Here is a 26,078-nt window from a genome sequence, read left to right on the forward strand (position 1 = left end):
TCTTCTTTTTTTTTTTTTTTTCCTCCCCCCCCCCTTTTTTTTTACCTCCCCTCTTTTGAATTGCTTCATGTTACTAACCATTCCTAAATTGTAAGAGAGATTCATTCCCCCTCCTCTTCCACCACCACCAGCACCACTACCACCATCACCTCCTCCTCCTCCTCCTCCCCTTCTCTTCTCCTTTTTGGCAGCACCAGGACGTCCGGTGTGGTGGTGGCAGCGAGCAGCAAAAGCAGCAAGAGCTCGTTTTGATTCCCCCCCTTCCAAGGTGCTTTGGAGAGACTGGTTTAAGGCTGAGCAGCAGAAGTCACGATGAGTGCACAAGGTGAGGGACCCGGTCAGCCTTCCACTGCTGCCCAGGAGCAACCTGCAACCGCAGAGCCTCAGAAGAGAGGACGAGGCAGACCCAGGAAGCAACCACAAGTCAGTACCGTATAGATACGTAGAGCCGCAGATCTATAGTGTTATAGGCATGTACGTGTACGTATTATGCTGCAAGCGAAGGAGTCCTGGAGCCGGGGCGGGGGGCTTTGTTGTGCGCTGCCGCCCGGCGAGGTGGTGCCGAGGCGCATCCAAGGGGCTTCGCCGGGCGCCCCGGCCGGGGGGGAACCCCGGGGCCCGGCAGCGGCGGGGGTGCTGCCTGCCGGTGGCTGAGCCGCAGAGCTTCCTCGGGACTTCCACTATTGTGCAGGGAGCGAGCTGGGGCTTTTCAATGTAAATGGGGAACATGGAGCAGCGCGGCTCCGACCAACCAGCGCTCGCTGGGTCATTTCGAGCTGATTTTGAAATTGCGAAAGCGAGGAGCGGGGAACGGGGCTCTCCTGTCTCCCTCCTCTCCCAGCCTTTGCAATGTCTCAATCTGTGTGTGTGTGTGTGTGTGTGTGTGTGTGTCTGTGCGTGCGTCGGGTCCCACCGGGGGCTGCTGCCGCCTCCGATCTTGACCAGCCCAGCCCCTGACTGCCCCTGGATCCTGGGGTTGGGGGAGAGGAGGGTGTCTAGAAAAGTCACATAGGTTTTTTCGCTTTGCTTTGCCTTTTTTTTTTTTTTTTCCTCCTTTTCTTCTCCCCCCGGCGTCCTTCCCCCCCCCCCCCTTCCCCACCTCCTCCCTCACCCCCGTCATCCTATGCAGAGAGGTGCCCCCGTTGCCGATGGAGGTGGGGGGAGGTAGCCGGAGGGGGCTTGCCCTGCATTTCCAAACACCTTTTGCCTTTGCTCCAGCGACTTTCCCAGGCAGGTCGAGGCGAAGGGGGGGACGACTGTTCCTGGGTCTCGGCTCCCTCCCACCCGCCTCCCCCCGGGCCCCAAAAGGGACGCGCTGGGCTCCTATTTTTGACTTGCAAGACCTGAATCCGCGCTAAGGTTGCTAGACGCGTGCATTATTTCCACCCCCCACCCCCCCCGCCTTTCCCTTCTCCTCCCCCCCCCCCCCCCCCCTTTTTCCCTTCCCTTCCTCTCCCGAAGTGCCATTGTCGCATCGCCTGGAAATGCCGGGCTGCCCTCAGCCCCCGCCGGCCCCGCAGCCCCCCGCGCTTTTGCAGCCCCCTCCGCCGGCGCCGCCGAAGGGGGGTGTGTGTGTGGAGGATTTTTGCCCGCGGATGCCACCAATTAAGCCCGGCAGCTTGGCGGGGGGCAGCGGGGAGTTGTTCGCAGCCCTTTTCCATGCCTCCCTCGGAAAGTCACGGCTGGGAAGTGACGGGCTTTGCCGATGGAGCCCGTTTGCAAAGCCAGCTTCCGCGGGCTTTAAAAATGTTGACTCCATTCATTTAGCATCAGCCCACCGCCACGAGAGACAGCGAGAGGCTCCCAAAACACGGAGGGAGCTGAACAGCAGAGCCCCGAGCAGGGGGGCGAAACTCGGCTGCTTTGCTTCCCCCCCCACCCCTCCGCCTCCCCCTTCCTCCCCGCGATGCGCTCCTGCAAATTGCACAGAAAGTGCTTTTTGGAGAGCCATAAAAGCGGAGCCCCTCGGTTTTCCCGCTCTGCCCTCAGTGACACTTCTTTCTCCGGGGCGGCTGCGGGCTCGACCCTCCGGGGGCTGCCCTCGCCCAGCCCCAGCAGCCGGCATCAACCCTGCGAGCTTGAGCCGGGGCTTCCTTTTTGGGTTTTCTTTCTTTCTTTTTTTTTTTTTTTTTTTTTTTCCCCCTGCCTCCTACAGCGTTTGAATGTATGGGAAGAGAAAGAAAAGTGCGTCTCCTTAAACGTGTCCAGCCCAGATGTGCAGTGGCTGCGAGGCTGACCACTAACTGCTGGAGCAACTGGGGAGTCCCCCTCTCCTGCCTCCCCTTAACCTACCCGGGAATTAAAAAGCTGAAGGGTTTTAAACTGGTTTAAGTTAACAAACTGCATTTAATTAGTTTTACCACATCCTGTAAGCTGAATGAAATGTATAATATTTAAGACTAGAGGAGTTTTATAGTATTTATGATTCACTGAATAAATATTTGGAATCCAAACTCTTTGTAATTCATACCCATTTTTAAGGTCTGGTTATTTACTGTCAGGCAGAGGAGCTAGTTAAGAAAATGACTAAAATAATCAGTGTTCCTGTCGAGTCATTTTAGAGTTTTTGTTTCAGATATTTTGTTTCGTCGAGGTTTTTTGGCTGGCTAATGCTTTCTTGAAGAAACGTTTACATTTGCATTTTAAGACAAACCAATTATGTTTAGAATAGGTGTGAATATAATGCCGACTGCGGAACAACAGCAAAAAATCCCCCCAAAATATTTGTGCTCTTGAGAGAGAAAATAGTCTAAGCTTACTTTACAGTTTCCCAGTAGTTAACTTTTTTTTTTCCCCCAAAAAAGTTTGTGCTAGAAACTGCATATGATTGTATCTTGGTATAATGAAATGCAATTGAAATTAAGTGAGTAACTATTTTTTTGAACAATCATTCTCACATGAGGGAAAGCATAGCCGTCTTCTTTTAAAAATGTGTTTTCTACTATAACTTACATGCTAGGATATGCAAGCTTTTCAAAGTTTTTTTGTGCAATTACAAGGGAAGTTAAAGTCTTTTATTGTGCAAAATTTTTTTTCTTTACCTCGAGTTGTTTAATTTTTCCTGTTGCATTTTAAATATTCTGTTATGTATTTATACTGTTAATTCATATGTTTTAAGTAACTTCTTAGTTGTAGTTTATCCTTCAGAAGTTCTGGGTTAGTTGTAGCCTCTTGCCACAATAGCATGTTTTCCTGTATTTAGGAACCAACTGGTGAACCATCTCCTAAAAGACCAAGAGGAAGACCCAAAGGAAGCAAAAACAAGAGTCCCTCTAAAGCAGCTCAGAAGGTGAGATTATTAAAGAGAGAGAGTTCCTAATGCTGTTTTTTCATCAACTGGTAGCAAAAAATCCAGTCATTTGGGCTGTGAACTGGGGGCTCGGAAGCCTTTTAATAATGGAAGCTACATAGAGCATGTATTTTTCATTTTTAAGATCAGAATTAACATCCTGCATGAAGAGCTTAGGTACAGAACCTATAAGGGCAGCTTGCTTTTTGAATAGTGTACAGATAAGTGAAATAACGTGATGTATTTGATGTATTTACTGAGATCTCCTGTATCTAGTAAGGAAATCAATATTAAGGATATAATTTTCTCGATTAAGATTTTTGGAAGAGGAGGATTAATTTCTGGCCCACTTACAGTCGTTGCTAGTACAGACCAAATCTGTATATTAAAGCTAAGTGTTTTGTCCAACATAGGTTAATTAGAAGTAAATCCAATTATGTGTTGATTGAAATAAGTGCATATATTGAAATTTACAGCTTTAAAATGTGATGGTAAACTGTGAGTTACAGTAAAAGCCTACTATATCTTGTTTAGTAATCAGTTTCAAAGAGACTTTTACTTGAAGTGCTATTAGTCTTGTGAACCACTACCACTGCTTGGTCATGGCAGCAAACTTTTGTTCTGGTGTTTCTGAATGCATTTAGCTATAGGAGAAGCTCACTGCATTCTGTGCATGGACTTTACATCACAAATAGAATGTAAAAATGAGACTTAATTTTATTTGAATTGAGGAAAGCTCAGCATTAGAAAACTGTGCTATCAAGGCAAATAGTACCTTTCTGTATGAATTATTTTAGTGAGGCAAACAGTTGTGTATGGGCTTGAAAATAAATACAGGAGTTTTGTTTATGTTGATGGTTACACAGCAGTTAGCACTAATTTACAGGTACTAAATTGGAAACAAAAGCTTAAAAAATCTGCTAGTGAACTGTAGTGCTTGAGTGTATCAGTATCTTTCAAGTAGATCTCTGACAAAAAGTGTGTGGAAGATATTTGTGGCCTCATCTAATTATGGTTCATTTTTCAATATGCCTGTGGTACTGACCATATTAAGTTTGATAGTTTTCAGTGTTATAAATTACTATAGCAACTACTGATAAATATTAAATTATTAGGGGGTGACTATGGTTTCATGTCTGTTTAGTTATAAGCGTTTTCAACATTTATTTGAGGGACGTTTTCCAACTCTCTTTAAATTTAAAGTTTTTACTTTCTGAGCTGGAAAAAAGCAGTATATTCTGTCAATAAGTTAATGAATTAGTTAAAAATGCTTTACAGGTTAAGTATTTACAGTGTATCAAAGCCACTCTGCGACCTAGTGAGCTTAAAATGTTGATTTTTTTCTTTATATAGTAAAATTGTTCCTCAGATTCACTTTAAAATAGTTTAAATTTCACTCTTCAAAAGGGAGAGAGCAGTTTTTTATTAGTGTAGCAAGTCCAAATGTGAGCTTTAATATTTTAAATATTACTCTTAGGAGTGTTGGCTTTCCTAGGAGAAATATTTGTAATAAGCTTAAATTTTAAGTAATTCATAGAAATGTGTTTTAAAAAGAAATTTCTAAAAGAAATATTAACATTATTTCATTTATATGAGTGATTTGAAAATCAGTATAAATGGAAAATAACTTTAAAACGTCATATATATGTAGGTATATCAAATCAAGAGCTTTCCAAATTATTCTGGTGCGTGTAGTTGTTTTTTTTAATCTAATTTACGAACTGAGCAATTTCATTGTAACGTTTTGATTTTCAGAATGCATCAAGTTACTGCTCTAATTAAAGCAAACTCTTTTGGGTGTTGGTAATACAAAAAATTGACCAAAGGCCACATGTCTTTTTTATCATTAAAAAATAATCTTTGAGAGGTGTGCAATTACAAGTCTTATTTGTTTCTAGGTTTATAGATAAAATATATAGAAGTTTGATAAATCCTTTAAAACATAGAACACTTCTAAAGCTTTACTGGAAGAAAGTCACTGAGATCACCTTTCAAATAAATATTTTAGCTGTTTTTCCAAATTGATAATTAACCCTCTCTAAAATGGTTCAACTACTCACCAGGCATCTCAAAGTATCTTTTATGTAATATTCATTTGGATAGTTTTTCTGACAGTATTATGAATGGAAAGGTTTTGGCGCTGTAAGAAAGCTTCATTTGGTGGTGAGGGTGTCACCTCTTAAAAAAGTGAGCTATATATTTGATTTTGTGGTAAACATATTTACACATACGTATGCATACACATATTTATTTAAGGCTTTCTACAGCCTGTCTCAAGTCTCAGAAAGAAAGCTGGCAAACTTAGCTTAAGCCCCTCTACATGTGAACTTGGGTACTATACACGCAACTGGAAATTGCTGGAATTTCTAAAGAATAGTGTGTGGCCTGTGTTTTTCAAAGGGAGCTCATTGAAATGTATTAGAGTGTTCACAACATGTAAGATAAACGTCGGCCAGGAGAACCCACCGAGCAGCCATGAGAAGGCACTCATGATTAATTGATTGGGTGTTCTCTTGCAAACCATTACACATCACAATTAAAAATGTATTGCACAAACCGGCAGTGAGTTAAAAATACTCCAGAACTGGGGCTTTGTTTTGTTATACTTCGAAAAGGAAATACCCTTAAATCAGTTGAGGGAAAATTTACCCTGGAATCATGGTTGTGTTGTGTATTTAAAATTTCTTGGTTCATGGGATTTTTTTTTAAATTTTTTTCTTTTTTTTTATTAGCTTTCAGAGTCTGTGTTTGGTCTTAGTAAACTGGCCTTGGGGCATCTGAAAACAAACTGTGCTTGTTAGGAAATTAGCAATGTGAAACTTGACAATGCATACAGAATGTTGCAAGACCAATTGGACAGCTAATAATGTGGCAATTACTCTAATTTTAGGTAATATGCATTTTTTTTAAAAGTCTTGCATATCACACATGCCTAACTTGTTATAAACTGAACACAAAAGGTAAACTGCATTTTATAGAAAAGCAAACCATTTCTCAGTTGTATAATTTTCACAAACAGAAGGAACACAACATGTTAGCAGATGAGAAGATAGACACAAAAAGGCTCTTAATCACCTTGTACTTGAGTCCCCATAATTAGGCTGTTACTGAAGCCTTCGTCTTTAAACAAGTCATTCTGTTATTCATTTAAAATATTTGTAAAAAATTAGCAAAAAAAGTCAAGGTTTTTTTTTTTTTTTTTTTTTTTAAAGAACAACTAGTTTTGTGGGAAGATCCTAGTAGGGATGTTCCTTTTGAGTTTCCTGGGTGTTCTGTGCTTGAGTTTTATTTGTTAGGCTGAGCTGTGTTCCCAAGCCCATCTCATTTCCCTTAGGCATTCAAGGGCTTTTCTTTGTTTAGCTCCTGTAGTTGGGCTTGACAAAAATACTGTATAGGCATAAATACTCTCCTGTTTAGAAGGAGGAAACACAATTGTGAGGTTAAAAAAAAGGAGTAGTAGCTACTACGGGTTTGTCTCCAAAGAAAATGTCAAGGGATACCCCAGGAATATCCAAAAGTAAATGCTCTTTAGTCAAATTCACCTTCGGTTAAAATATTTTGAGTTTTGCTCTAGTTACAGATGTAGTGAAATTCACTGAAAATACCTTGAAATATCATCCTCTGAAAACCAGAACTTGTGAGGCTGTGTGTGACTACACTTGCCACTGTCTCTACATTATACGGCCAGAGTTTGGTATGTAGGAAGGCATGTCCCTGAGTTAAGCAGTCCAAAGGTAAAAAAAAAAAAAGGCGCATGTGACCAGGACTCTGCCCTCGATTGGTTCCTGAAAATCTATTTGACTTCTCCATGCTTCATTCATTCTCACCACCACCAGTCATTACAGGCTTAAAGGGAAAACAAGATCAGATTTATCAAGTGATTGTAGCGTCATTATTGTACCTAAAAAATAAGAGACCTCAAAATCAGGTGTTCTGAGCAAGATGGGAGAAGCAGGAGAAGACTGACTCCTGTTTAGAATTAAAACGGGTAAAACAGGACATGGGAAGTGTGATATTTTTGTATCTAGCCAAAGCCTGAGTTTCTTTTAAGAGCTGTTTGTTTGTTTGTTTTTACCAAAATAACTTTTTTTAGGAGAGGGACACATTCCTGAGCAAGGTCTTTTGACACAGTTTGACATCAGTGATCTTTCTCCCAAGAACTCCCGGTTATTTCACCTGACCTACAGCTCTGACACATTTTATCTGAGGTCTCCAGCAGATCATTTTTCAAAGTGGATAGAATTCTCCAAATTTGGATTCTGTTGCATTTGAGATCTTCCTTGACAATAGATAGATGCCCAAAGAGCACATTATAGCTGTTCAATTATTTATACTTGTCTTGTCTTGTTAGTTGCTTTCAGTAGTACAGCCTCAGTTTCTGTCTGGGCACAGCATATCTGTGCAACAAGGAGGCAGAGGTGATGGGCAGTCAAGTCCTGCGGTGGCTGACAGCAACTGTTTGGAAGCAGTGTTTGATGGTCCTGTGGTACAGGGTTTACGTGAATTGCAAATCTGCCCGGGGACTGTTAGCTCTCTTTCAGACGGCAGTGACTGGAATGGCCATCTTTCTCACCTGGGATAAAAAAAAACCCAACATTTCCCATATAGATCATGCACTTAAAAGCAAGTAAATCTATTTCTGTTTCTAGAATGTGACATAGCAAAAACGATGTATTCAGGTTATTGGTTATAAGAAACTTCATAATTTTTCATGAAATATCATAAACTTATGTTTGATAACATACCCGACCCTCCTTTAAGTTTGGTGATCGTGTGTCTTAGCTGTGTAGAGCAAGATCACACCTCCGAGTGTGGTGCCAAATGTTAAGAAAACCCTGACCAAAGACTTCTCAATTTCAAAAAGCATTTTAGTGGACAAAGGCAGCAGCTTCCTTTCAGACTAAGCAGGTACCTGCTGCTGTGTGTAGGGTGGCTGGAGACACGCGCATCGCTGTCCAGATGAGAATCCATGTCACCTCTGGGTAGCTTGGGGCTCTCTCTGGATTTGTTCCTAGCTTCAGAGGCAACCCTTCAATTAAAGCGAAGAGCCAGCAAACTGGCATGTCTCTGATTATGCAAATACCTGTTTCCGAGGAAGAACAATGCTTTGGCACTTCTGTGTTCCTTTTCTTATTAATTGCTTGAAAATTACATGGAGAAACATTGAGTTGTTTGTCTGATATGCAATAAAACATTCCTTCGAGCTCTTAAATTAAAAGACAGTCTTGTGCTGTTGGAGAAATACGGGCTAGGTTTGCAAAATGCAACCTGAAAAAAATCCAGAGGGGAAGAGGTGGGAATATTTTCCTGAACTTCACGTCTCTATTATCACCACTGGACTCCCGCTACTCCTTTTTGGTTGTTCCAGAAGTGTTTTGTCTTTCTCTTCCCTTGGAATGGAGATAAAACCACCCGCTTTGGAGGTTCTTGTGGTTCATTTTTCTGCAGTTTAGTCTGTGGAAACCTTCCTATTTACATACAGAATCGCTCCGTACGAAAACATCGTCTCTGGCATGCCCCGCTGTTTGCTCAGCTCACCTCTGGGAAAGATTTGGTTTTGATAAGAACTATGGAAATGTTTTTCTTCTAACATGAGGTGGAAATCATATATAGCAGGAATATAGTGCCTTTCAATCTGATGGGTCCCCAAGCACTTGACAAACTGATATCCAAACTAGCCAGCAGGAACACTAGCCACTTCTGACATGGACCTTCCTCGGGGGTAAAGCACAGCATTGTTCATGGCAAGCGGCCATGCTGCGTGACAGTTTATGGCAGGAAGCAAAGATTAGTTATTCAAAGAAATCGCTCATGTTCTCTTTCCCATCAAACCAGATTATACGCTGTGGTTAAGCTTACCGTTTGTGTCAGGTTGGTAGGAACTTTAATTGTGAGACCGAAGTAGTTTTCGTTTCCAAAAAGTTAATTATTTTTCATAGAGTTTTGGAAAAGGGCCTTTCCTTCAGATGCGGTAAAATACAGAGGAAAATAAATGGCATTTGTGCTTTCATAACATGTTGGGTGTTGATTTGTTAAGAACAATTTCAACCAATATTTTCTTTTAAGATTTGTGCCCAGGGTTTCATGAAGTAAACATAAATGCAGGGGGTTACAGCTTGTCAAAACTAAACCACATCTTTTTTTGCATCCTTCAGGTTATAGGGTATAAAGAAATGAACATTTAAAAGGAAACAAAATTCTGAAATAGACAGCTACAGTACACAGTAAATGCACTTTAACAAGTATTCTCATAAGAGGGTTTCGCCTTACATGTAACACTGGTATAAACGATTAAAGAGCAAGTTTACTCTTTTAACGGGTCTGAGTGATAATTTTGCCCTTTAGGAGTGTGAATTTTATTTTTCACAGCTTTCTTCTTGGTGAGATATTTATTTCAAAGTAATTGCATTTAACTCACAGAGCAGGTTTTTTTTTGCAGAGATTCCTCCACTACTTCCTCAGCTCAGGTTCTGTTTTAGAGGGATCCACTTTACACAGCATTAGGTTACAGTATACGTTACAGAGATTGACCAGCAAGTGATTAATTTAATGATGCAGTTGATTTCTACGGGCAAATCAAATACACATAGAGTTAACCAGAGAAAAAGCAATGTGGAGGCACATTTGCAGAATGTGTACTAAAAACCCCTGCTTTCTCAGGGACTTCGTATGCAGTAAAAGTCCAGCTCTTGCTAAAGCTGGTGGCAAAATCCTCAACACCCTCAGCGGGACAGGATTATTTACCTGATGACGTGTATGGATGGCAGAGCCTATGGAGAGAAAACAACCTGCAATTTTCATTTTAAAGCCTGTATTTTAGTGTAGAACATAAGTAGTAGTATTTGTGGTATCATGCAGTGGATTAATGGAAGAGTGTGTAAGAAATCCCATACTTCCTTTAAGCCGAGCCCCAGGACCAGCTGCTGGGTTTACATAAATATAGCTGTCACTTCTAGGGCACCTTCCGTGCTGTTTCCTTAAACCTGAAAAGGGAAGGTGTGTTTTGGACTAGTGAAAGGTTTGCTTAGACCTTGAGGGTGTGCTTTTACCTGGAAAACTTCACATGAAGTAGAGAAGTCATCTCCCAATATGAGCACACACATGTTCATGGTGATAGTCTGTCCAAATCCATTTCATGTATGAGCATCATGACACTGAGAGAAGGAATTGTGGATGCTATAAACTGCTTTGTTCAGGCTTGAAGCAGGCTGTATTTTTCATTTGGTTTCTTCAGGTAATTTCTGTCAGCGTGTAGAAGACTAGATGGGATGTTACTGGGGGTTTTCAGGTTCTCAAACTGCCCTGTGCCCCCATCCACAGCCTGCATGTCCCATGGCTGGTGGGGGCTGGGGCACCCCAGGCTGTACTGTGGGCACTGGGCAGCTGGGTGTCTGTGGGCACGCTCCTCTGTGCCCCTGGCCACGGCGGGGGGCGGGGGGGACGCCCTTGGGCACAGGCGAGGCATCCCCTGGCCACGCTGGCTAGGAAATGTCAGAAAACCCAAAATAATAGCATTCCACCATAAAATCCATAGAGCGGGAGGGGGACCCTGGTGCCACCCAAAAGATATAATTATGGATAATGTTACAGCAAAGGAGTTCCTGGTTACCGAGGCTGTTAAATAATGCTGAGATATAAAATACGTTGTGTTTCTTTTCCCTTTACAGAAAGCAGAAGCCACTGGTGAAAAGCGACCCAGAGGCCGGCCCAGAAAATGGGTAGGTATTTCGCTTACAATCATTTGATTTATTTGCTGTGTTATAAAGCATGTTATAAAGTCTATTCTTTTAGAGAACAATTACTTCTGCTTCATTGGTAAAAAAGAGCATCCATCTTCTTTCTCTGTTTGTTCTGGTGGATTGACTAAAGGGTTAAGATAGCAGAGAAGTTAACCACAGCTTCCTACCTTTAGACTCTGGTAGTTTGCTCAAGACACTTTACTATTAAATGTTTGCTGGGAGTGAATATTTATGTGTCTCTTATCAGCTTGAAAAGAGGCACAACTCTTCCTTCAAAAGAGAGTAACAATGAGAAAACTTGTTCAGTAATTGAGTAAGGAAGGTTAAAGGGGCACTATCAGACATCAGAAGGTGATTAAGGGAGGCGATAACATTCAGATGTAGTGTGCACAAGATAAAGTTTAAAAACTCAAATGTCTTTGTCCCACATTGCCTGGAAACACAGCAGTGAGAAAGAACAAAAATAAACAGCAGGATACTTGCGCTTAAAATTAAGGTTTTCCATTGTGGGCCATTCGTGCCTCATATAAAATCACAGTGACTGGTAATATGTTTCATTAAAAGATTCTTCTTTCCCTGGCCGTTTAGCCTGTAGGTGTGGCTGTCAGACACGTTTTGATTCTTTGGCCGTGGAAAGGTTTTGGTCTCAGGTACTTGAAATTCTGTGTTCTCACTGCTGTTTACAGCTAATGAGAGGCTGCCTTGTGCACCTCTTTCCTCTGCACGTCTTTCACGTATGCATACGCTTTCAAAAGAAAAGTGATGGGTATGTTGCTTGGAAAACATGATCAGATATATTAGAAGATAAGAAGGTGTGTCCATGTGTTCCGTCACAAGTTAGTTAACATTGCTGATTTCCCTTCCTTAGTTCCTTTTCCTTTTATCTGTTCAGCATTTTTCTTTAAACTTCTTTTTCGAATGCCTCCCTCCCCATCTCAGCTTTGCTCCTGTATTTTACTCTGCCTGCTCTTTCCTCTCTGCAGTCCCCTCATTTTTTCCCTCCTTTTGTTCAGTTCTTTTGCATAGATGTTGAAACAGCTTTTGCTTGCGAAAACTGAAACAGCACCGGAAGGTACTTAAAACTACAGCTGAGGTCCTCCAGAGTATCAGCAGCTAAACACAGGAGAGATGGCTTTACCGGTCACTTTAAGAACTAGTTCTGTAGCTTTGTCCAGTGATAAAGTACCCCAGGGTATTTCTGTGCAGAAAACAGACTGTTACACGCTAGATGTATTGCTTATGCCTCTGCTTTTTAAGTCAGGCAGATTGCAGGTACACGAAGCAGCTCATTGGCATTAGGAAACAAGGTGGCGTATCCACACCTACCTGTGCTGGTCGTCTTGGCAAAGGCAGCTTGCAGAAGACAAATGCTGAGCACCGTAGAACACGGATGGGTTACTGTCTGCTTCCTCCTGTCTGGCTCGGAGCTTGCACGTGTGGCTGCTGAGCGTTGCTTGCTTGAGCCTCACCTTGGGTGCAATGCCGGGGGAAGCAGCAGAAATGGCTGGTTTACGAGGGTAACTTACAACAGGCAGGCCATCCCTGCTGACCTGGGAATGTGTGGTAGCTGAATAGGGGTGATTGAAGAGCTCTGCGAAAAGGGAAAATGCAGCAGTCTGAAATGTTGAAAGATTTTCTCTCCCAAGCACTCATAGACAGAAATTAAGGTGAGTTTTCAGTGAAAAGGGCTAGATACAACACTTGTGGCATCTTTTAGACTAGAAAGCTTCCCTGTTCTTTCTGTATCTTTACGGGGAAGAAATGATAGGCAGTGTCAGTGGAGCACTAACTTTAGTATGTGCTGTTTGTCGGGTGAAGAATCTGATTTGCAGGAATGGGTGTTATTGGTTACGTAGTAGGCGTACGCATTACTTTATCGTGAGACCAATACTTGTAACAGTTTCACGCATTTTTTTGAAACTAAGGCATATTTTCAAACTTGGTATTACTTTGCTCATGGGCCTGTTGAAAGCACAGTCTTTTTATTTGCTTATTCCAACAATACTATTGCTTCTTGTGATTTTCAGAGATAACGTTCCTATCTGCAGCTTACATTGAGATAATTCTATGGACTGTGAGAATCAAATGTTCTTTTTTTCCCTTCTCTTTCTTCCCTCTTTCCAGTTTAAATTAGGTTCATGGGCTCCTCCTCTGTGAATGATGAAATGGAGAGTGATGTTATATTTTGCTCCAGAAAGAAATGTGGTTAAATTATTATAAGCCATTATGGTGCCAACTGTAAGCAAAGGTAATAGTTGAAATCAAGGGAGGATTCTGCCTAAAAGCAGATAGATAGCACAGTATCATCCTTTCAGTTTTGATGTCCAGTGTACTCAGAAAACATCCCTTTTTATCACCCATACTTCAGTTAAGACCTTAGTGATTATTTTCTTCTTTAATCCAATTTATTTATAGATCAAGCCTTAACGATGACAGTTCTGTTCTGTATCAGTGAAAGTAAGGAGTGTGTAGGGTTTTTTTTCTTGGAGAGGGCAGAATTCTATATGGCAGGTATTTTTCTCAGTTTGTAATGCTTTTTTGTGAGTCTAGAGGTTCTGTGTCATATGTTGTTCATCAAATTGTAAAGTATTATTTCTGCTGTTTCCTTCAATATGCAGACGCAGAGACATACGAGCTAACAGACCACTGTAGAATTCCAGTAGCTGGTCTTTCTGCCGGTTCAAATTAAGTATTTAATGTTTGTGATTTGCAATGTATTTATTTATATATTATTTTTTAGAAGAGAAGTAAATCTTTTGACTAGTATAAAACTGGGAAGGGGTGGAAGACTCCAAGTGAAGAGGGCAAGGAGCCCAGTTTATCACAAGCGCGTGAGACATCCAATGATCTTGTAATACAATACACTTTGCAAAGTTGTCAAGGAGAAGACGACCCTTGTCAGTAGGACAGACAGTAAAGATTGACAAACTCTTCTGAAAATAAAATATTCAGCTACGTAGAAAAGCTTTCCAAATGTGCAGACCTAATTGAATAAAAATCCTGAAGATAACAAGGATCACACAGGTCAGAAATGAACGTGTTTGGAATCAGAAACACAGTGCCGGCTGCTGTAGAACTTGTCTTCTCTGTAGGTTGCTGCACGTCTGTGAAGCACATTGAAGGCTGTGAGCTGTATTAACTGAGAGGGAGGTAAACCTCTTCATGACCTTGGTACTCCTTAATTTTAGAGGTTTTAATGCAGGAGCATCTTCTAAGCTCTTTGGATGCTTCTAGTTAGTGTATTAGGTCAAATCAGGACTGTACTGTGGAAATGAATCTCCTAATTGTCCCCACTCACAATATGCATGTGGAGCAGTCCCAGAGCTCATGGACTGGATTCCTTTTGAGGGAAACAAAATGGGATCCAGTAGGCGTTCAACCCATAGGACTAGGCTAGAGCAAAGTGAAAACCTCTTAAAGGTGCGCGGAGTGGACCTTATATCCTCAGCACCAGCCTTTTTTTCTCCTACTGCTCCATATTGTCTATGTATCGTAGACATAGCCTTTGATGCTTGGAAAAGTCAGATGAAGTAACCTGGTTTTTTTTATCAGAATTATTTTATGTAGCATAGGCATGAAGTCAGATTAATAGCTACCGAGATTCACATTCCCAGAAGTCAGTGGAAGGTTTGTCATTGACTTCATCAGTGGCAGGCTTTCACCACTGAGACCTCATGATGCTGCTTGTGGAATCAGCCACAGTTTTGCCAATGTCTTCACATAACCCTGTGTAAAACCCCGTGTAAAGAGCTCACAGTCAAAGCTTTTTTTTTTTTATTTTTTTTTGTATATGTCTCAAAGGAAATTTCATAGGCTTGTGGTGCTCTCAGGCATTGGTTTAATGGAGAAACCTGAAACCCAATTCTGAAGCTGATGCTTAAAAACATATTTGCTTTTTATTTCTATTGGTTTTGTTATGCCTTTAGATAGATATTTGGCATTTTCTGTTTTCACCTCCACATTGTTTAACCTGAACCAGAGGTTCACTGCGTGACATGGCTGATTTGCTCCAAAAATCAAGGAACACTCCAGAGTTTTTTACAGCTTTGAGCAGGACTTTGGTGGGGAGGAGAGATGGCTGATGGTATGTCATGAAACTGTTTTAACGGGTGAAAGGACGCAGTACTGGAAGCCACATGATTATAACAACAGAAGAGAATCAGTGAACTTCTAAGGGCAGTGTGCATGTGGAGCATCCATGTACACATCTTGTCACTGATGCCCAGGTAACAGCTGTGACTTGTTCAGAAAACCTTTCTCTCTCTCAAGAATTTTGTTTTCTGCCAGATAGTCTAGATAGCACATTTCAGGTTCGTGAAAGATAAAAGATAATCAGAAATGAACTTCATTTCCTTAAGCAGGAGCTTTGTCTGATCCAATCATGATCAGCTAGACATTATAGTACTTTTGAAACTCAGTTTTTCCCCTTTTTAATGATGGCAGAATTTCACTTTATACTGAAAGTCAGTTTAAGTGGTGCCAAACCATGTTTAAAAAAATCATTACAAAAATGCTTTTTTTACTAGTAAATTTTTCCTCAGATTATTTCCCACTGCAGTTTTGACATAGCTGAGATATCAAACCTTAAACATGGAATTTGTGAGATGTTTCTATGCCAGCAGTTCCAGAAGTCCTGTGTTAGGGCAAGGACTCCTAATTCTTGCTCACTTGTTAAATATTGAAAATGAGGTTCTGAACGTTAAAAGAATACATATCAAGAGAACCTTGTTGCCTCAGAAGACCCATTGATGTTTTGAGGCTATTTGTTGCTCATAATGAGCAAACCATTATCTAAGTAGACGTTTCTGTCTGGTAGTGCCATTCTCTGTGATGTGAAGCTGTTTAACCAATTTTGCTTATTTCTCGTGCAGTGCAGTCATTTTTGTCTCATATGAAGTCATAGTCTAGAAGGTGCTTAGAGTCACGCAGGCTTCTTCACTGGGCAGTTGAGAGAGAAGGATGGTCTGAGATGGCAGTCCGTCCTGCCTAAAAAAGGCTTTGTTGTAGGTGTGGTGAACTCTTGACCGGAGATGGCAATCTTTTGCCATTGGGAAGGACAGCCTAAATGATAAAATAAGACTCATATCTGACTTGTAGATAGCAAAAGGTATGTGTGAGAGATCCCTCCCTTTGATGCCATGTTGCTTACCAGTGTATTCCTAAACTAGGCTAGAGATTCCATTGTTACGAGAACATATATTTATTTGAATTAATTACTTCACGGTCCATTTGGAGCAAACCACGATCGAGGTAAATCTTAAATCACATGTATTGGATGATGAATGATAAAAGAAGTTGCTATGTATGTAATTATAGAAGATAGCCCAGATAAGAACTCAGTTTCTCATACTTGGAAGAATAATGTAATGTCAGTCACTTTATGTCTTTCCACCTTTTGACTACAATATCTGTGGTGTTACTACTTCGTGTGAAGCACATCGTGAAAATCTGCATGTTGCTGTTATTTTAATCTTTCAAACTACCTTACCTTCTTTGTGAAGGTCATTCATATTACTTTATGACATGGTAATATAAAATATCTTCTTTCATGAACATGTTTTACATCTGTGTAGGCAAGACTGTCACCTGGGAGGGGTCATCATTTCAGTTGTCTAAAGAGCTTGAATGTGCTTTTGTAATTATGATAACCAGACTATTGACCTCTCTCCTTCAAAGTTACTGACATAAGAAGTGGATAAAGGACATGAATTGAAATCCTTAAAAGCTTTATATCTATACATTTACTTTCCAGTTCACATGCTCTGTAGAAGAAATAATCTCTCAAAACCTGAAAATTTTGACAAAACAGTGATTGTTAAACTCTTCTCCTATGACTAACAGATATTTAATGGTCTCTTTTTTTGCCAATTTTTGTCCATTTCTATTCTATTCAACATTCTGGGAAAGGAAAAATCATCTTGCATGCTTGTACCAAATGCATAAAAATTCACTAAAAATATCTTCTGTCTCCCCTGTATTCAGAGAGGTATGTATCTTCATTTCTCTAGAAGCTTGTCTAAGCAAATAATGTCCTTCCTTGGAATCTCAGTCCTGTTCCTTGTTGGCATAAGTAGATGTGGCACCATTTATTTCAAGTGCAAGCCTTCCTGTAGACCACAACAGACAATTTAGCCAAATTATTTCTTTTCTAAAATAAATTTATATTACCAAAAGGATATTTCACTTATTCTCTAATTCACTTCCACATCTCTTAAGGGATATTAAAAGATACCCAGTTTAGCTAAAAAATAACTTGATTTCAGCTGTCGTTTCAGAATTCTTAAAGGCAAATCTTCTATTTCGTTTGAGGTCCAAAGAGGAAATTTTAATGGGAAAAACATGCAAAAGATAAAAATACAGCATCTGTACTGAAAAGTAAACTGAATTTCTGAGCTGTTTCATTTTTATGATCTCAGGTAACAGCTGTCCAAGAACTTTAAAAATCAGTTTTCCGTTTGGCTGTGTATTTTGATTTTATAAGCCTCGTTGCTGCATACGAGGAAACTAAGCACTGAGGTTGGTCGTGGCAGCATCAGGCGGCATTTTTTGCATCTGCAGTGTTCGAATTCTTGGGGTTGTTGCTAGTTATCAGCAATTGCGCATCCAGCTGCCTGACAGAGAAAACGTATCAGGTAGTGAAAAGTACAGGTACTCGTTCTTGCTCCTACAATTCCATTTTCACTGTTGAAAATGTTACGAATGCAGAAAGAGAAGCTGGGCCTCACCTCCATTGAAAATGTACTCTCCAAGGTTAATTGCCTTGCCCAAGGAAATCTGTAGAAGAGCCAGGAATAGAACTCGGATTTCCTGGCAGCCTGCCCTGTGCCTTCAGCTCAAGGCCATCCTTCTTCAGTTAAAGCTTGCTTGCGAACAGGTTGGACGAGGGAGGGAAATGCGCTTTTCAATTCTGTATCTTAAACCGATACATGTTTTTTACCTGTTTCTGTAAACTCGGATGTGAGTGTCTCAGTATGTCTAGCGTATGTCTAGCTGGTGGGCAATTAGAGGTAGGAGTAAGATATTAAAAAGATCTATGTATTCTCTAAAAACAGGATAGAGTGGAGAGATATGGAACCAGAAGGGTTTTGAGCCAAACCCAAATATAAGACTGAAAGGTATTTGATGTGTATTGATGGTATTTTCTTGTCTTTGTACCTTAATTGCATATAGAAGTCCAGTACTGATCCAGTAAATTACTAATGTAGTCATGAAACCAAGGTGCCTGGTTTCTTGAATGTTTCGGATGTGGTTACTCCGCTTTTCAGAACTAGCGGATCTGAGCCATAGCCGTGGGATAGGGCCATTCCAGGTCACCTCATCCAGAGACAGTATTTCCATTCCCTGGCCTCTTCAAAGGTAGTGTAGCAGAGGGAATGAAAACTCATGTGTTAAAGTGTGATCCAGGACAGAAGATTCGGAGTCGAGACTTCTAGGTTTTCTTACAATTTCTGACTAATTGTGCAGCTTATTTAATGTACCTGTGCCAAATTCTGCTTTATACTGCGAGACCCAGTAATGCAGTAGCCTTACGAGAAAATACCATTTACTCTCAGCCAGTGATAGAAAAGGGCCATCTTATAAATGGCAGTCAGTGCTGTGTGGGTGAATTTGCTCCTCTCAATTAAGAGTTATGATAATAATTAAAGACGAGAAATACTTTTGGCTTCATTCTGCATTCTTTACAGACCCAAGCAGGAGATGTAGAATCCAAAGGAATGCAGGGTTGATCCTCTCCTGGAAGAGTTGGGGGGAAGCTAGTACTGTGATAATTAATATTTGGAAAGTGCTTTCAGGTGTTTGAATGAAAGTCATTACATGCTTTCAGTGCAAGCATTGTTATTTCCTCTTCCTTAATCCTGTAAGTAAGCCTCACTTTAAATTGCAGTTCGAGGTACGAGGCTAGATTTTCAACAATAAAGTGGGCTTCTTTCAGTAAAGAGCTGCAAAATATCCTCACCAGGAGGTGGCTTTTAATTTTGTAGTACAGAACTCAGAGCGGGGAAGAATATTTTTTTTATCAACAATAATGTACTTTATATGTGATTTAGTTAGCGTGATGCGTTCTTGCTCTGCTATCTTGAATTTACTTTGTTCTAGCTACCAATTTAAGATACAAAGGGAGCATAGTTTACAATGGCGTTTACAAGTGCACCTGTTTTTCTATCCCAAGACCTGAGTTATTAATCAGACTACAAAGGAAAAACTAAATAAAAATAGAGGGACAAGAACTTGACTGTGAAATTTGAAAACTGACTTCACGGGCTGTACTGTTTAAATAGTCAGATTGAGATACGCAGTTTAGTGGTTTAAAGATGCAGCAGTGACACTGCCGCCAAAGGAGGAAGAGATCTTTCAAGGTCCAAAAGAATCCAGGTATTTTCAGTCTTGGAGGTTACCCTGAAATGGGGAACACTGAGGCCTGGGAAGATGACAGACTGGATGAGAAAGCTGGATGTTGAGGAACGTGTAATCATGGTGTTGAGGCTGATAAAGCTCGTAGTGTGCTGTTTGTTTTGCAATCTTTTGTTACTCCCTGTTCAGAATGATTCTCATTGCACAGAAAATTCTTATCAGCCTTGCTGTTACTGGAAACTGTTGAGGGGATATGATTTCCTTCTTTGCAATACAGCAAGGCAGGGAGGCTGCTTCTCTTGTCATTTTGATGTTGCAGTGATTTCTTTCTAGGAAGGCAATCTTTCTGCTGTACAAGGGCAGCCGCTTGCCACCCTGAGCTGACAAAGAGAAGAAGGTGGATTTGTTTTCTGAACACAGGCATCTCTGGGTTTCACCCCTTCTTTCGTAGCCTGACATTGTGGGAAATTCGGTCCAGCCAAGCTACGTGCTGCCTCACTAGAATTTTAGGAGCCTGTCCTGGAAGGGGACAGATGATATAATCTACTTGACAAAACCCATTCTTATTTAGTCTTTATGCAGTCAGTGCTGTGAAATGGGTGCCTTAGAAGGGCTGCAGAGAGGGATCTATTCACGTTGCTTATGTGCTTCCCACGCTCCACAAGGTGATCCACTGAGCTCAGTTTGACTTCATGCATCTTCCCCTCCACTCTGTATATGGGGAACCAGACATATGGCACTTCCCCTCATACTACAGAGGACCAAATTGCTTAGGCATCTCAAAAGGGTGGACACTTCGTGGAGGAGGACCGTAGGTCCATCTTTAGTATGATAGCCCAATAACTGAAGCACTGAGAGACCTTAGGTACTGCTCAGCCAGGGCTGAACCTGTGTGCCAAGAGAAGTGACGTGCAGTGCATCACACTTTTTGTTTAAACTAGATCAAAATTCCTTAGGTATAGGCAATATCTATTGCACAGAGAGCAACAAAGCGAAATTGTGTTATAGTTGAAGTTCACACATGCATACAAAACCATTTCAAAATTATATACTTAATAATAATTTTGCTCCAAGCAGAAGGTACTTCATCTTTTTCATTGCTCATTTCAGGAAGTAGAACGTCTCAGAGCCTCTGCAGGCAAACCAGATGCCATTGGTTTCCAAGAAAGAGATTATTAATTCTATCCTTCCAAATCACTAAGAAGCTATTTAAGGGAGAAGTTAGAGCCATCATGTCCTTATTTGCGTAATTATATATCATTTTGGTTTGCTTTGCATGATTAAAATTTCAAGTGGTTAATTAAGTAATGTCCCAGAGCAAGCTTTGTACATTGCAAAGCTCTTTGCACCCTTCTTTACACCCCCAAAAGCCACTGTCTTGAGTGCGTGATAACCGGGAGGCAGAACTGTATTGATTTATTTAGCTTCCTCATTTTTTGTTGACTTATTAGTTTTCATAAAAGTTTTTAGTGGCCTTATAATAAGTGAACTGTAGCTCCGTCCATTCTCAGTTTGTTTGTCTTCTCCAGGTCGATGTTTGGATACTTAGCTTGCCCACTCTCCTCATTCAGGGCTACATAAATGTCATAGAAGCTTTGAAAAAGCTCTCATTTTGAGTAATCTGAGCATGATAAAGCATCTGAAAAATTGAAAAGGGCATGTACTTAATTAAAAAATATCTGACTGGAAGCTATCCAACAAAATAAACATCTGGTCCAAGACTAAATGTGAGAAATTTCAGGTAACCTTTGAGGTCTTACAGCAAGGAGTAGAAGATGGACAAAAAGAATGAACATAGATCCCAAGTCTCTATAAGACTTGGAGCAAAGGGGAGTTGTCATTCCTGGGTTCTTGGGTTGAATCTGACTTCACCAGCTGTCAGCTCAGCTGTGTCCCATGTGCTGATTAGAGTTTTCAGTGTAGGGTGAGAGAGTGCCTCAGTTATCCATCTCTTATTTTACATGGCTGTGTGGGGTCATTCATAGCCCCTCTGCCTTTTGCAGTCTAGGAAATTGAAAGGAAAAATTATTTTTCCTCTTTCGGAAACAAAAGTCATGCGGAAAGCTCTTGTTTACAGCAGTTCTGCTCTGTATCTCAAGGTTCAGGGTAGTTGTCTTATGTGCCTGGGTTAGTTTTGGGGAGATACAGTTCAGGAGGTTGCATCTCCTCTCCTTCCAGTTTTCCGTGTCACATGCCTTTTTTGCTTAGGCAGACACCTGGGGATCTTCTGGTGACTGATTTTTATGGTTGTCTTGCTCTGTCAGGGAGCGAATAGCCAGACCCCAGAGCCAAAAGCCATGTCAGCTTGAGGACAAGAACAGAATCATGGGAAATCTGAAGGCAGTTCAAAATCGCTTCATTCCCTTCATATCCTGTCTTAAGCTGTACGTTTGATTTTGCACTTCCAGAAAGTGCAGCAAAGCATGGGACTCGCAGCGTATGATTTAAACTGCTGCTGACATCAAGCTTGGCCCACGCAGCACTAGAACCAAGGCTGAGTTTGGGTGGCAACACATCAGCACCATGAATGACTTATGAATGAAAGAGAAAATTTTAAGGGGCATTTTCATACTTGGCTCGAGTGAAAAGTGGAGAATATTATTTATGCAGATGGAAATGTCTGTGCCCAGTGAGGTGCAGTGTTGTCTTTGCTAATCTCAGATATATTTGTATTTGAGTGTGGATATTTGCCTTCGCACAGGGGTTCTCCTTCTAATCAGTCTGTCAATGAAGTCATAACCCCACAATTGACATCATAGTCTGTAATCATGGAAACTATTGCAATCTCACAAATTCAGTTTTATGGCAGTCTCTGAACGATGGGAAAATGGGCTGTAAGAGAGGAAGTTGCTGTTTAAACTCAAGTATCTTTAGTAATTATCAGAAATAGAGAAAGCATTAAGACGTGGTCCTATAGGGCCAAATTGATTCTTGGTGTAGTACTGCTAAAGGCACTTAAGTTACCCCAGGGAGGAACTTACCCCCTGCGTCTGGAATGACTTGATGGCAAACATGTGAAGAGGAAGTGAATTTATGCTCCAGTTTAATATATTGGAAAGTTTTCCCTCGTCTGAAAGTCTGTCTTTATCTCTGAATTTCCTGGCTTTTGTGGATTTATATTAGATCCTTAATGTTATTTCAATGTATTTTTTCTGGTGTTTGATATCTTTCGAGTTGTTTTTACTGGGGATATAATATATATCTTTAATGAAAGTAAAAGCATTCTTCCATTGAGGAGGTCACAAAGCTTTCATGAACACTGCGTAGCTACCAAGTGCGAGGCATCTCCTTATTTCAGATCTGTGGTTGTTGCTTGTGTAGCTAAAGCATTCATTTCAATCAGAAGATGCAAATATCTCATAAAGAACATTTTGGCACCTATATTCCAAAATTAAATATTGTTGTCATTTTTAATTCTTTACAACAGAATTACCTCTCCAACTCTATATGCAGAGTGCTTGTAACCTCTTAAAATTAATGATCTGCAGTATAAATAGAACATCAATACATTATGCTTGTCGAAACCTTGAAAAAGAATTCTTTTTAAGACACGTGGAAAGATGGGGTCAACAATTACCTATGTGCAAGTAGCTCGCCCTTATTCTGCATCAGCATTCCCATTCTAAGCCGGCTGGGAGGCCCAGATAATGCACAAAGTCAGGCCATAGGAAGTGGAGGTGTTTGAGGATGCAAGTGAATGGAGAGTGTCATTTGTGCACTAGCCAAATTTCTTACAGAAACGGAACTCGGTTCTCCCCCACTTGCCCAAGTCAACCGAGTCTGCGGCATTTCCCCAGATACCTGATGGTGTAAGGGGACAAGGGGCAACAGCCACAAGTTTGGGCAAGGGAAATTCCTGTGGAGCAAGGAAAAAATTTCCACAGTGGAAGAGGATGAGCACGGGACACGCTCTGCAGAGAGGCTGGGGAATCACCCTCCTTATAGATTTCCAAAAGTCAACCAGAGAAAGCCCAGACCAATCTGATCTAACTTTGAGTTTAAAAGTTAGCCCAGCTTTGAGCAGGAGGTCAGACTAGATAAGCTCTAGGCACCTTCTGAACCAAATTTTCAGTGTTTTTATGGTACACCTTTCAATGTACCTGAGCCCGCTGTACCTTAAATCTTTTAATGACTGGGAATGTCATCCAGGTGAGTAAGTTGATAACAGGGCCCAATTTATGCACAAATTCTTAGTTGATCCATTGGGGATGCATTAGGTTTAAGGATCTTCCATTAGGTTTTTATGGAAGTATTTAGTGGAATATGAAACTTGGTCAATGTAAAGCCCTTCTGGTACATAAAAGGAGAACAGCTGTGTGCTGGGTTCCTCCCCATCAGGCACAGGGCTGTCATAAGCCTGTCAGCTTTGTTGTCAATCTCTCTTTTGCTCTGTTTTACCTGCGAGGGGAAGGAGAAAAAGGATTTGAGAATGGCCAGAGCATGCTGGGACAGCTCCTTTTGCCAAGCAGCTGGATAGAGTAATTTGTTGCGGAGCTAACAAGCTTTCCTGGTGTTCTTCCTGATTTACAGTAGTGAAACGACAGGTATTTGAGTCCTGACTACTCACGGGTTTTCTTTTGTGGCAGATCAAGCCTGGAATGAATAGTAGGCTTGCCCCAGCTCTTAGCTGTCCATCACGCTCAGCAGTAAGTGAAGGGAGGAGGACAGAGAGCCCTGGTTCTGGAAAGTCTTAGTGGGAGCCAGATGGCATCCCAGCACGGTGTGTGCCCTTTGCTTCTAAGAGGAAGAGATTTTTCCCCATTATTAAGTGGATTTTTAACCCTTGTACAAAGAATCTGCTGCTCTTTATCTGAAATCATGAAACAAAGGTGAAAGGCAATTTTGTCTGTATTTCTTTTGTGTGACCTAGAAGAACAGAGCTGGGGGACCAAAATCTATCCAAGCGCCCTGTGCTTGTTCCCATGGCTTGGGAAAGTGGGAGAAATAGACAGCAAGGATCTGTGCCTGTAACAGGACCAGCCATAAAGGTAGTAGATACCTTATGGTATTCTTGTTCATCTATTGCACTTGCTGTTCAGGTATCCCATGTTCATGCAGAGACAGGCTACACATCTGTGTCTGTTATGCAAGGGAGGGGAAGCTAGTCATTGTGTGAAGGGGTTGGGAATTGGTATGGTTAGACACCAAGCTTGGAGATCCAGGAACCATCTGGGATGCAATCGAGGCACGGTTGGCTCTGGGATCCCAGCTGGCCACAACACTCAAGGCTTGTAGGGTGGAAGTGGGCTGCATGTCCCACGCTGGCTGTACAGAGCCATAACCTCCCTTCTCCGCTCTGACCTCACCTGCCAGCGACAACAGACTGACAGATTTGCCACCCGGCTGCTTCAGATGGCTGCTGCCAGTCACGGAGAAGAGAGGCTGCAGTGGTCAGTGAGCTGCTGGGAAAGGTCCTCGCTCAGAGACAGACCCCGTCAGGCAGATGCTTTAGCTGCAGGCTGTGCTGCCACCCTGACCCCACAGCTGGCCAGCCTCATCCCTGTCCTATGACTCCTGCGGCACCCATGTCACCTGTCAGAGTGAGAGAGTTTGCGAGTCTGAGCATCCCATGGCAAAGATGCATGAGCAGCAGTTATTCTGATTGATGGAGCAGCAGGTAGGAGCAGTGAGGGGTTAGTTTTAATTAGTTTGATCTGAAGCCCATTGAAAAGCTTGGTTTTACCACTATGACAAATGCATCATTTTCCGGGGGAAAAAAAATTCCATGTTAGCCACAGAATATTTATTTCTTGCTGTGTTGAGAAGGGAAGAGAAGCACAAGGGTAACAGTAGTTTGAATGTAAGGTCCTGTGTTCTAGAAGTATTGTACCAAGACAAAATAAATATATTCACTACCAGTAGACTTTTGTGAACATTGCTCCTGGACCAAAACTCACAAAGGAAATTTGTCTATCCCTGGTCTGTGACAGCACTGTGGGAACATATGCCATAGATCAGGTTTGGGGGAAAGTTCTTGTTTCCTTTCTTTTTTTTTTATTATTTCTGTGAATAGTTGCTGGAAAACAGCCTCTCTGTTTTTTAAGAGTTCATCTGTTCAACCTGTTTATTCCCTACTTGCAGTTTTACTAATCCTTTTTTTTTGTGACATCATAATCATTTCCACAGCAACTGATTGTGAGGTTACAAACAAAGGATTATGACTTCAGGTGCAGAATGAACAGACGAACTCTTAAGAAACAGTTTTTCAGGCAAATTACCTTATTAATAAAGAATGAGAGAGGAGGGGCAAAACCCCCAAACACATGAGGTACAGTACCGACAGAGATGATTCAAGCTGAACAGCTGTTAGGATTTCCTGTGAGGTTATAGCATTATTTGAAGGCAATAAAAATACATGAATCTGTCAGAAATGAATTTTTCATATCTCTATTAGAAATGCTGAAGTTGTGATTTAAAGCTGCTGTGTTTGTCAGAAACAAGTCACCTCCTGACTTGTGTGTTGTTTCCAAACAACACATACCCCCAAGGTGTAACTATTGACGAAGACACTCTTGGTTCCTCAACGACTTTGTTGCGAGTGTGATCCATGTGTAGCCGACAGCCGCGATGAGTTCCTTGCGAAAGGTTGCTCTGATTGTCAGCAGCAAACGTTTCTGATGAACTTCATCGCGTCCACTGTTGGCGTGACACGGTGAAAGGATTCTGCCAGGAATAATCTTACCTTTGATACCAGAAGT

At 41.4% G+C, this 26,078-nt stretch overlaps 1 protein-coding gene across 1 annotated transcript in view; it reads left to right on the forward strand.

Moving 5' to 3' along the window:
• Window positions 1–312: 312 nt before the first annotated feature.
• The window catches only part of HMGA2 (high mobility group AT-hook 2), a gene marked incomplete at both ends in the record, with an annotated part of 121,602 nt that continues 95,836 nt past the window's right edge, over window positions 313–26,078 (forward strand). The window contains 3 exons of the mRNA XM_082498584.1: window positions 313–423; window positions 3,203–3,289; window positions 10,957–11,007. Coding sequence (XP_082354710.1) covers window positions 313–423; window positions 3,203–3,289; window positions 10,957–11,007 — 249 coding nt within the window. The remainder of the gene's footprint in view (window positions 424–3,202; window positions 3,290–10,956; window positions 11,008–26,078) is intronic.

This window comes from Vanellus vanellus, assembly GCF_965231255.1.
Source record: "Vanellus vanellus genome assembly, chromosome: 1".
Lineage (NCBI taxonomy): Eukaryota > Metazoa > Chordata > Aves > Charadriiformes > Charadriidae > Vanellus > Vanellus vanellus.